General features: G+C 40.0%; 1 protein-coding gene across 3 annotated transcripts in view; it reads right to left on the bottom strand.

Annotated features, from left to right (window-relative positions):
* The window catches only part of LOC111139049 (formin 1), a 372,768-nt gene that overhangs the window by 77,985 nt on the left and 282,552 nt on the right, over window positions 1–12,231 (bottom strand). For all 3 annotated transcript variants that reach the window (XM_022491166.1, XM_022491174.1, XM_022491184.1), the window contains one exon: window positions 8,906–8,998. In XM_022491166.1, coding sequence (XP_022346874.1) covers window positions 8,906–8,998 — 93 coding nt within the window. The remainder of the gene's footprint in view (window positions 1–8,905; window positions 8,999–12,231) is intronic.

Below are 12,231 nucleotides of genomic sequence, written 5' to 3'. Positions count from 1 at the left end.
GTGGGATAATAATTACGCTCTAAAAATAACAGATTGTATTTATTAATGCCTAAAGGTCATACAACACAGCAGTTTGGTCTCCTAAGTTTGGAGCTATTGCAGCCGGCACGCACGCACGCACGCACGCAGGCTCATGTCTGTCTATACAGCTGCCGCTCTAGAGAAGACCCTGTAAGAGTTAGCAGTACTCATCCTACCCTTCGCTGCAAACCAAACCACCAACCACCTTTCTCCCACTAATACATAGTCATGAGACACTGCTTAAAAACAATAGACAAAGCCTTGCTTTCAAAAATTACCAGTAAGGCTTAAAATAACATGCATCCTTAGGAGAGTTTCAATCCTAAAAATCACCTTAAGATAGAAATGAGTGAGAACTGGCACTACCCTGTGGTTAGGTTTAGATGGTGGCCTCTGTGAGGGTAATCTGAAATGGAGATCCCTACACTCTCACTGTATGTTCAGGAAAGAGTTCATCAAAAGACCTAAGATATCTATCTAATGGTGAGGTAAGAGGACCCAAATGTAATGGAGAACAGGACGATGGAAACAGGAGACAAAAGATGAGGGAAAAGTAAAACGCCTTACATATCTGAGCAAAGAGGCCTCTTCGTGGACATTGTAGTTAGAGCCATCATAAGAGTGTGAGTGAAATGAGTGATGGCGATTTACATCCAGAACAAAGCACTTGAGAGAGACTTTAGTGTGTGTGTACGTGTGTGTGTTTGTGTGTGTGTGCGCGCATGCAGACACACACAGGGAGGACTCCACTGTCCAGAGTTGCGGTGGAAGGGTGTTGAGGAGGAGACCCTTAGGAAAGAAAGCCAAGGAGAAGGAAAATACAAAAAGACCTTCCTCAAATTTCCTTCTAGGTGGTCTAGTCCAGTCTTCAGTGGAGAGAAGGAGTCTGTGAATCACAGCATTTAATTTCTAATTCCTCGGAAACTGAACATGAAGGGCTAGGTTCAGCAGGTTAAGGGACCTCAATTGGTACCACAGTGGGAAAACCTGAAAGGAGAAGCAGTCTTGAAAGAAAAAAAAAAACGTAAGTGCAAAGTACCACAGAACGTTGTTTGTTTTAAAAAATTAGTTAATTTTTTGAAGAGGTACATATCGATTAAAAGATTTATGAAAAGTCTGCGTATCTTTTCTGAACTCCATCCATCCATTTTCTACCCACTCCATAATGAACCCATCTGGTCATTTTCAGGGGTAATATTCAAACTGTTTAACAACAGCCTTGGTACCAACTAAATGTTAGGACAGACAACCTGCGTGGTTGATATGGTAAGAACCAGCTAAATATCAGCCCCAGATTAGTTTCCTATTTGTCTGCTGAGATTTTTGTCAAGTAGTATCCATTTTTCTTCTTCTTCTTTACTTAAAATGGCAATATGCCTACTTTTTCTGATCCTTGTTTTCCACTTAAAACACACCTTAGAGATTCTTCCATGTCAATGCATAAAGACTTTCCTCATTTTTTAAAGCAGACGCTTAGTATTCCATCGTATGGAAGTACTGTAACTTGACAATTTCCTTACTGATAATCATTGAGGTTGTCACCAATTTTGTGCTACTACCAACAATGTCTCAATAAGTAGCATGGTATAGGAATCACTTTGCATGTGTAACCATCTGAGGGTTTGCTTCTGACAAGTCAAAAGGCATGTGCATATGTAACTAGTAGATACTGCTAAATAGATCTGCCCACGGACTTTAACAGTTTATACTTCCACAAATGATGGAGGACAGGGGTTTACGGCACCACAGCACCAATGGAGTTCATTATCAAACTTAAGTAATTTTGCCAATCTTATTAATGGAAAATGGAATTTCAATGGAATTTCTTTTGTACTTCTTTTATTTTGAGAATGTCATCTTCTCATGCATTTGAAGAGCAGTTTCTGTCACTGTTCATATTATTGCCTTTGTATTGAATATTGGTCTTGTTTCTTAACAACATCTTGGAGCTCTTATATATTAGGTACACCGATCTTTTGTCTATGATACGAGTTGTGAATCTGATATAATAGATATCATATAGATATAATAGATAGATATAATGGATATAATAGCATCTAAAGAGATGATCATAGGTGTTTTATTGCTGAGCTATTAACAGTGATGAGTTATGTTAATAGACTTCCCAATGTCCTGTCATCTTTACATTCGGGAATAAACTCTCTTGATCATGAAGTATGCTGTTGTATTTAAAAATTTAAAACTAGAGTGAGATCGATCTGTAGTTTTCTTTCTTTGAGGGTGGGGGTAGGTGGATATAATCTCTTCCAAGTATTTATATCAGTTTTATACCCACACAAAATTTAGACATTTTTCTTCTTCTTGCCAAATTATCATTGGAGAGAAATGAAAAGAAAAAGAGAACTAGAATTTTTAGAGAGACAATTTATTAGGAGTTTGGCCAAAAATGAAAAACTGTGTAAATTAAAGACATAAGGGGGGGGTGAGTAGGGAGGAAAGAGAGAAAGGAAGTGGAGAGAGGGAGAGAGATACTAACTTTGGGATTGGGGGGCGGAATTGTGCTCTTTGTAGAAATTTTAGGGAAGAAATAAAACAACAACAAAGTAAACTGATTCAAACTAACCCTTTCAGAAAAGACTCTACTTAATAAATCTTTGATAAAATAGTAGCTCCACTTTCCAAAGATTACTGCTGTTTTACTTCAGTGACCCTGAAATCACAACAGACTATCTTAATTCTTGACCATTTGTTGTTATTTGGAGACAGTCCTGCTCGTCTTTTTTTTGAAAGTGAGGTGTGCAAGAAGACGGTTTGTCCCACAGACAGTGCACGTTCCCCTGGCTAGGAACTCTGTAAAGGATGTAAGAATTACTGTTTCTCACAGGTTATACTGTCCAGATCATTGGTCCTTCCTTTTCCCTGTAAGCTTAATGCCTGAATATGCTGGGGCTGAAGAGATTAGTCTACAGTTTAAGGTTCAATGATGGACCTTGTCAAACTAACCCAAGTATTTATTAAGAAGGGATTATATGCACATTTGGGACATAGAAAGATATTTTGATATCTAGGAGGTTTGATCACAGATGTGCATTATAGACCAAAAGTGCATCTCCCCAGATTCTGGCATGATTTACCAGTTTTGAAAGAATTTGAACAGGAAACTCACAGAGGGGGGAAAAATAGCCTCCAGGCATCTTGTAAGATTCAGGGTGTTTGTTCACTAACTCCACAAATAATTATTAACACCGAATATGGGCCAGGCTGAGCCTGCTTCCATTATGTCAGGATGAGAGAGTGAATGCGGGACCAATCTCAGCGGTCATGAGTAGTCAGCTACTTAGGTAATCCTTTTTGCATTCGGTGTGGGGAAATTAGAGTTGTTGTTTTGCCTGTTTTTTAGTTCTGTAAATTTATCTATTTATTTTTTAGAAAAGTTTCTTGACGTAAAGAACATGTCAATCTTATCTGGTCAAAGAACCCTGGAGGATAGTTTGAGTAACTAGGACTAGTATGGCTCATTCAGCTTCACCGGGATTTGGTTCCACTCGTGGATGCCAGCTAAAACTGATGCAGAAGGAGATGGGGCCAAGTGTGGGAGAGTGCTTGCTGGTCTTAGCGCCGGTTTAGGTTCCAGCCCTCCCTGCCAAAGCTATAAATACAAATGACCAATTTAACAGCATGCAAAGACCACCTACAAGATCTCTACCTGGGATCTAATCAGTTGCTCTGCGCCTTCTTTCAATTACAGGATCCCTGCCATGTTTATGGGGATTTTTAATGTGAGCATCACATATTTGAAGGCCATATCATTATGAGTATGTTTGATCTGAGGGTGGGAAAACATGAGCTCAAATAACGCCTGTACAAGGTTACTCTGAACTGAGCTGTAAATTGGAATCAACAAGAGCCTACTGTGGGAATGAAAAACCACGCAAGGGAAAAGGCCCAGATACCATGGATTGTACCTCTGGAAGATGGAGGCATTAAAATTACTTTCTATTCTGTCCAGGAAATGAAATGAGTTAAGAACAAGAACCAGAGTTTGGTCAAGTCACATTTAAGGGCATTCTGAGAAGGGTAGGACGACACAAAGACAAACACACCCTCTCCACTCGAGTGTGGCAACAGGATATGATTTACAAGAGAAAAATGAAACCATCATGATTGTTAGAAGAACTGAATTGCAGCTCATACAAAAATTAGCCGAACTATGAATCCCCTGAGTCACCATGCATGTGTGTGACTTCTCGGGAATAAAGAGCTCAATTGCTTAAGACTTTCTGAATGATAAGACTTCTAATAGAAAACTGGCTTTCCTGCCAAATACTCAAATATTACAAAAGAATGGAAGTATCTTTTCTCAATTAGGGTTATTATATTATGTCCTGTGCTTAGAAACTCTAGGACTACTGGAAGTTCTCATTTGACACCCTTTCTGTGGGCTTTCTCATTCATTCCTATGACTCGAACTTCTACCCTCTATGAGACTGTAGTCTCATTCAGGACTCTCCCATGAACTTAATGTCTCTACCAGGGTATCTTATTCACATGTCAAATCAATGTGTTCAAAGTTTACTGCATTGCTTTCCATCCCAAATCTGGTTCTCCTTGTCAGTATCAAGCCAGTTATCCAAGCAAGAAAAAGGGGGAGTGATCCTTTTCTCCTGTTTCTGTACTTCAATTGGGGTTATCCTGTCCTGTAACTCCTAAAAGCTTTATAAATGTGTCCCTTCCTTGTTATTTTTCTGGGACTGCTTTTGCTCTTACCATCATTTGCCTGGATTACTGTAGAATAAATTGATAGATGCCCTCCCTGCCTTTTACTATCCCAACTCCCCTTCATATTGCTCTTGGTTATAACGCATTTCTTAACAACACAAAGGCAAAGGATCCCATGCACCAAAACAAAACAAAGTCAGTGTGACCGTGTCACTCCCATACATGGTACTTTTCAAAGGCTCCCTGTTGCCTACAAGGCAAAGTTCAGACTGTTTAGCAAGTCCTATTGTGACTCTCCTCCGCTTTTTGGTCTTGTGTTCTTCCCCTATGCCCTGTGATCTAGCCAAGCCACGTCTCTTGCCATTCCCCCAGATACTTCATGTCTTTCATCCCGAGATTTGCAGTGTTTTCCTCTGCCTGCAGTGCCCTTCATAACCTGCCGGCTGAGGATTCCTAGTCTTCAATTTCCTCGTCTGTACAACAGGGGGATCATAGTGCTGATTCCAGAGACTGTCACGCGGACTGAACAAGAAAGAAGATCTTCTCCCCACCGTATCTGCGGTACAGCAGCATTCTGCAAATGTGAGTGATCACCCACTGATCCGCAGTCACTGCCATCATTATCAGTATCTTGGCTTTTATCTATTTATTTATTTTTTTTGTGGGGGGTCAAATCTGAGCAAAAACATCTTTGTTCCAAGTCTTCCCTGACTTACCTGGAAGTGTTAGGCATTCCTCCTCCCTCATTCTACACGCCTCATTATGGCACCATATTACATCAACTTCAAACTTGATGGAATGTTCAGATCTTAGCACCTGCTTTTGGTGGTACACCTTATCATTTATGACACGTTGTGGTTTAATTGCCAGCAATTTTTCTTTCTTAGTAGCCCTTGTCATAATGATGTTTCTTAAAACGAACGGCATATTTAGACATAGACTTGAAATTAACGGCATATTTAGAGATCCTATACTTAAAACTGTATAGTTGTTGTATTATACTGCATATTTATGGTGGGAAGAAAGTTCGTCCTTCAGTGAAACATCCACATAGAAAAGGTGCTACTGCTTAGAACGCTACAGCAGCCATTTGCATTTGCATGGATGAAGTAGCGCGCTGTCATCTCCTTCAGTTAAGCACCCACCCCCATCCGTGAGCCCAACAATGGCCAGGACCAGAGCAAAAGTGGGGAGGGCTAGCTCCGGAAACTGCATTCCAATAACTGAGGCTTCAAGCTGAGCAAGAACGAGAAGAGGGGAGTGAAGGAATGAGATGAGAAAGGCCAAGAGACCATGTGTCTAGACAAGTATTGACCAAAAGAAATATATTATGAGCCACATACATCATTTTACATTTTCTAGTAGCCATGCTTAAAAACTATAAGAGTCAGGTAAATTGAGATTAATAATAATATCTTATTTTAAAACCCAGTATATTCAAAATATCATTTTACTGTGTAATCAACATAAAAAATCAGCTCAACATCTTCATGTGGCTAGTGCCTGCCGTTTGTATTGGACAGCACAATTCTAGACTGATTTTGGCCAACTGAGTTTTGACCGATAAGATGACAGTGATGGGCTATTCCAACAGTGGTTCTCTTCACCACACGATATTAGGAATATTTAAGATTCCAATGGTATTACATTTTATTTTTGTATTTTAAAGTTCTGTGCAAATGGTAGCTTTCATTTAAATTCTTTCTGAGCTTTGCTTTAGCTCTTCGTGATTTCAGGTTATTTCTAAAGTCCTTCCTGACTTCCTTTCACTGCATTGGTTCAGGGAGAATGGACTCCTTTATTCAGTTGGAGTTCTTTTCTCAGTAAGACTATTTGTGAGAGAGGAACAAGGAGTGCCTGAGGTACAGCAGACTCTTGAATAAACACTTTTTTTTTAGTTTAAGTAGGCTCCATGCCCAATGTGGGGCTTGAACTCACAACCCTGAGGGTAAGAGTCATGCTCTACTGACTGAGCCAGCCAGGCGCCCCTGAATAAACATCTTTGAAGACACATTGATGGTGACCTAAGCTGGACAGCAAAGGTTCTCAACCTGGGCTGCACACTGAAATCACCTGGGGAGTAAATCAATAATGCTAAAGCCTGGTCCCACCCCCCAGAGATGCTGATGGAAGGTCTGGAGTTCAGCCTGGGTATCAAAATATTTTAAAAACTCTCCCCCAGGTGATTCTAGTCTACAGACAGGATTGAGAATCACTGGTTTTCCTAGAACATCTTACTGTGGCCACAGCCTTGCCTTTCTGACATATGGTCCAGTTTGCCTCCACTCAATTTCCTCTGTCAGAACATACCAGAAGTTTCTTGAGAAACCTAACAGAGAAGAAGCAAACACATAACCCCAAACAGTGATTTGCAAATTCCTTTTCTAAGGCACTGAAGATTTTCAAGGGTCTAAATCTGTTTGTACTTTCTCTTTCTACAACAACAACAAAAATTAAGATTCGCAATAGAAGTTTTAAGATGCTAGCTGGTTCCAAAAGAAAGGAGGATAAAGCCGTTATAGTATATAGGCTGGTAACACCTACATACATGCAGCATAGAATTTTCCAGACGTAGAATAATAACAAGAATAAAAACAGAATCTAAGTACACATGAGCTTCATTTCAAGTTAATTCTACATAGGCCAAAAGCAGAAATGATTAATTCAGGGGTCAGCAAAAGGAAATCCTTCATGCTTTTTCTTCAGGCCATTTTAGTTACATTCACATGGCATAACCCTAAAACAATGCATCTACTTCAACAAATCACATATAAAACATACCTAATCTTAGTCACATAACATACAAGGGATAGATCACTGCTCTTAGGATGGCAGTTCGTTGGATGACACTGCTTCCATCATCCAACAGTTCAACATCCAACATCCAACAGGTTCAGCAATGGCCAAGAGAGAACTCCTGACTTCCGCCTCAACACAAACAAGCACTCGTCAAGGAGGAGGGAACAATGATCTCTGTGCCAAACAACAGCTGGAACAGAGTTCCTCTGATTCATGGACTGGGAATCTTCCTGCCAATTCCCAAGGTGGTTTGGCCATACTTTATGGATTCATTCTCTTTAAATGGTCTTTTGTGGATGATGTGGTATCATGCGGCCTTATTAATAAATAGAAAGAGCATGTTGGTACCTCCCCAAAGGTTCCTACATGTCTTTCCTCTGACTTTCTAGCAAAGACATAAGCTTCCTCTAACTACCCCATGCTTTTTTTTTATTGATATAATTGATGTATAACATATTAGTTTCAGGTGTACAACACAATCATTTATGTATATATTGCAAAATGATCATCACAGTAAGTGTAGTTAACATCCATCACCACACATAGTTGCAACATTGTTTTCTTGTGATGAGGACTTTTAAGATCTACTGTCTTAGCAACTTTCAAATATACAATACAGTATTATTAACGACAGTCACCATGCTGGACAATACATTCCCACAACTTACTTATTTTATAACTACAAGTTTGTGCTGCACACTTATTTTGTTTCACAGCGTAAAGTGGATTGAGAAATCAGAATAAGGAATAACCAACGGGCATTAAACTTCCATGGTCACTAACAGAAATCAACCAAAGTTCCCTATTCTTGCCAAAATCATGGAGGAAGAACCCAGCTCCAGCTTCATAAGATTTCTAATAAGCGCGTCAATGCCGTAAGTAAGTGGTCTCTTGCGTCTACTAACCCCAAAAGGCTAACGACTGCCAAATGACTGGATGTGTGACATTCTCCTGGCCCCAATTTTCCATTCAGAAAAGGAATAAAAAAAATACGACGCAAATTTCCAAGATGCTACAATGTAAACCAGGGTTGGGATCACCATCCACCTGCTCAGGTTGACCGCAAACCTGAAAGGCATGACTGTATCAGCTCTGAACCTATTCATGTGTCAGGTAACATGTACTGAGAATCCCCTGGGGCTCCATGAAGAGACAGAGTAAAAGTCTTCCCTTAAAAGATTTATAAGAACCAGAGTAATGTTAAAGGATTTGACATATTAAGAAGGATTTGAAAGATGATATGGAAATAGCAGGACAATTCTATCTACACTGAGTACAGAACCATGGTGGGAAGGTGGACTGGTGGAATCAGCGGAACTGCTGGTGGTCAGCAGGGATGAAAGCGGTCGTGGGCCTCAGGGAAAGATCCGAGTTTCGTGTATGTGCTGCTGACGCCATCCCCTACCTTTCTGGAAGAACTCTTCTAGCTTGTCCTTGAAGGGCTGGAGGTACTCCTTTGGTGACTCCTTGCATACCACGATCATCTGTTTCTCACTGGCTGTGAAGGGAAGTTTGGAATTAGATTTGCTTAAGAACATGTATTTGCTGAGCTGCTGCTTTGTGCTATGTTCTGCAGGATTAATTGTGCAAAATCCTTATCAGTCATGATTTATCTTAATTCCAGGGAAAAAAACAAAAATGGACACAACATATACAAACACACACACAAACATAGTGAGTTCACTCCACACCTCTCTTCGGGAACAAAGAAACGCACCACTTTCAACTTTCCTTTCAGAGATGCAGAGAAAGCTCTGACTTTGGACAGGAAAAATATTATGCTTTTGGTCTCTCCAAAATTAAGGGAGGAAAAAACTACCGAATTCACAGGGAATTAAAGGCCCTGATCCTCTTCAGATCCACACTCCAGAAACAGAGCTTGAAATAGATTGTGCAGCAATTCCCAGGCATCCGAATTGCCTGGAGCCACCCACATGCCAGGAGGAGGGCCAAGCCCAGTCCAGGGAAGCCCTCATCCTACTTTCCATTCTCCCGCCCTTCCCATTAACACTCCCCTAACACATGTGAAATTGTTTTCCATGTGATTTACTTCAGAGAGAATTTATAAACACATTGATAAATTTCTCAGATATAATATGTTACTTGGAATAAAGTGCTTTTTTTTGACAACCACGCCCCCTTCAAATCAGACAGTTCTGATTTGGTGATATGGAAACCACCCTAACCCACAGTTCCCCATCACAGTGGGAATGGCTGGAAATGCCATTTACGGAGATGGGGAAGAGTGGCAAGTATGATCTTTTTGCTGGGGAGATAAGATCAAGGGTGAACTCTAAGGCTTGTTAAGTTTTGCTTGGTCTGTGTGAATTACAAGGCAAATTCGTTCCCTAAAAGCAAAGTAGAGAAGATACAAGACAAGATAAAATTATGAGTGGGTGCTCTTTGCTAATTAAATTCAAACTCCGGGCTCTTTACATCAGGGTACCATTTCTACCTTTCAGTTCTATTTCCCACATAAATTTGACCAACAAAAGCCAAAATTCTGCCACTTTTCTAAATAACATCAGCCAACATTCCCACTTCCACATCTGCATTCGTATGGTTCTCTGCCCAATCTGCTCATATCACATATATACCTACACTGCATTTGCACATGGCCTATTAGAATGAAACTTCTCTCTGGGATCAGAGCAGAGGGCTGCCCTCTGACCGACCCACCAGATGATCTCTGCACAGTCGAAAGTTCCAGTGGACAGGCAACTCGCCTGCTCCCACTTAAGCACGTGGCAAATCCAAGGTCTCAGGATCCTGGGATCGAGCCCTGCGTGGTGGGGGGCGGGGGGTGTCTCTGCTCAGTGGGGAGCCTGCTTCCTCTTCTCTCTCTGCCTGCCTCTCTGCCTACTTGTGATTTATGTAAAAAAAAAAAAAAACTTAAAAAAAAAGAAACTAAAGACAAAATTCAGGGATCAAAAGTACAATATTAGCACAATAAACCTACACAGTTCTTTTTCATGGTATTGGCCTTGAACTGAATGGCTAGAGAATTATATTAAATCCAATGCATTAAAATAGTAAAATAAAAACAGCTTTTGGCCAGCTATAATTCAGGGATTTCTATGGAAGGGGAAAATTATACATAAAGTGAGTAAAATATTAAGAATTTTTAAAAACTTTGGTTAGTAAAGGTAGGCAGAAAAGAGAGTGTACTATTTTATGGTTATTTTCCATAACTTTTTTTTTTAAGGCTACACAAAGGAAGACTTCATGTTGATTTAAGTCAAACACAAATGATAAAAGATTGAAATTTTAGGGGCGCTTGAGTGGCTCAGTGGGTTAAAGTCTCTGCCTGCGGCTCGGGTCATGATCCCAGGGTTTTGGGATCGAGCCCCACATCGGGCTCTCTGCTCAGCGGGGAGCCTGCTTCCTCCTCTTTCTCTGCCTGCTTCTCTGCCTAGTTGTGATCTCTGTCTGTCAAATAAGTGGGTAAAATCTTAAAAAAAAAATCCATTTAAAAAAAAAGATTGAAATTTTAAAAACACCTATTTCAAGTTCCTCAGCTCTGACGCTAAATATTAGGGGTCGGGGGACATTTAAGGCTTAGCGTAGTGAGTGGTATAAGAAGAAATTCCTGGCGTGGGGGATACAGAAAATCTACTCTAGAAGAGACTTGATTATATTCCATAGGGGACATCTAGACACATTCTGTTAAAGAGCACCCCCCCCCCCCCCCCGAAAGCCAGATTTCTGGGCTTGAATCAGACCACTGTACATAAATGACCCTGGTGTGGGCAACCTATATGTATGTAATCAAAGGTGTTTTCATTCTTTGCCCTTCGTTTAGGAATTCAACTGATATTATGTCTAAATCATTCCTCATAGTGACTGTATTCATCTACAGGAAAAAAATCATATCCAGAGTGGCCAACTGGGTATTAGGAGTGAAACCACAGGCCTTACGTACCTGGTACCTGGGTCAGAATGTTACCTCAGAATAATATAGCCGACACACACCAGTGCTGCTTTGCGTCCCCACACAGGGTTTATGCCTCCAAAGCCAATTAGAACATTACGCTGAGTGAAGGAAGCCCATCACAAAAACTGCATATTGTATAATTCCATGTATATGAAATGACCAGAATAAGCAAATCAAGAGAGACTGAAAGTAGATCATGGTTGCCTAGGGCTCAGGGAAGGAAGGATGGAGAGATTGAGGAGGTGATGATGTTTCTTTTTGTGGTAATGAAAATGTTCTAAAATTGTCTGTGGTGATGGTAGCATGACTCTGTGAACACACCAAAAATCATTCAATTGTACATTTTAAATGGCTGAATTATGTGGAATGTGATTATATCTCAATAAAGCCATTTTTTAAAAAAAGCTAATTAGAAACTCTTGAGTCTTTAACTGGAACTGTAATGAGCAATTAAGTGGAGAATGTCCTTCTTGTGCCTTTTTTTTGCAGGGTAAAGTGTTTTTTCAACTCACAGATGTGACTGTGTCTTCAACAGTTATCTTTATTAACCATGGATCTGAAGTGGGAAATGAGTTTGAAATACCCCTGTACTTGAGAAATCAAACACATTCATCTTCAAAAGGTAGCAATAAATGTTATCAAAGTAAAAGACCCATTAATAAATAATTAGACTTCAGATAAATACTAGGAAGACACTTAAAGAATTTGTTAATTTTTAAAAAGATTCCAAACAAGAGCTTTGGTATTTTCTTAATGGAATAATGCTTAATGTTTATGAGTATATCTATGATATCTAC

This window comes from Enhydra lutris, unplaced genomic scaffold (genome assembly GCF_002288905.1).
Source record: "Enhydra lutris kenyoni isolate GAN:26980312 unplaced genomic scaffold, ASM228890v2 scaffoldscaffold4, whole genome shotgun sequence".
Classification (NCBI taxonomy): Eukaryota; Metazoa; Chordata; class Mammalia; order Carnivora; family Mustelidae; genus Enhydra; species Enhydra lutris.
This window is presented reverse-complemented; position numbering and strand designations above follow the sequence as displayed.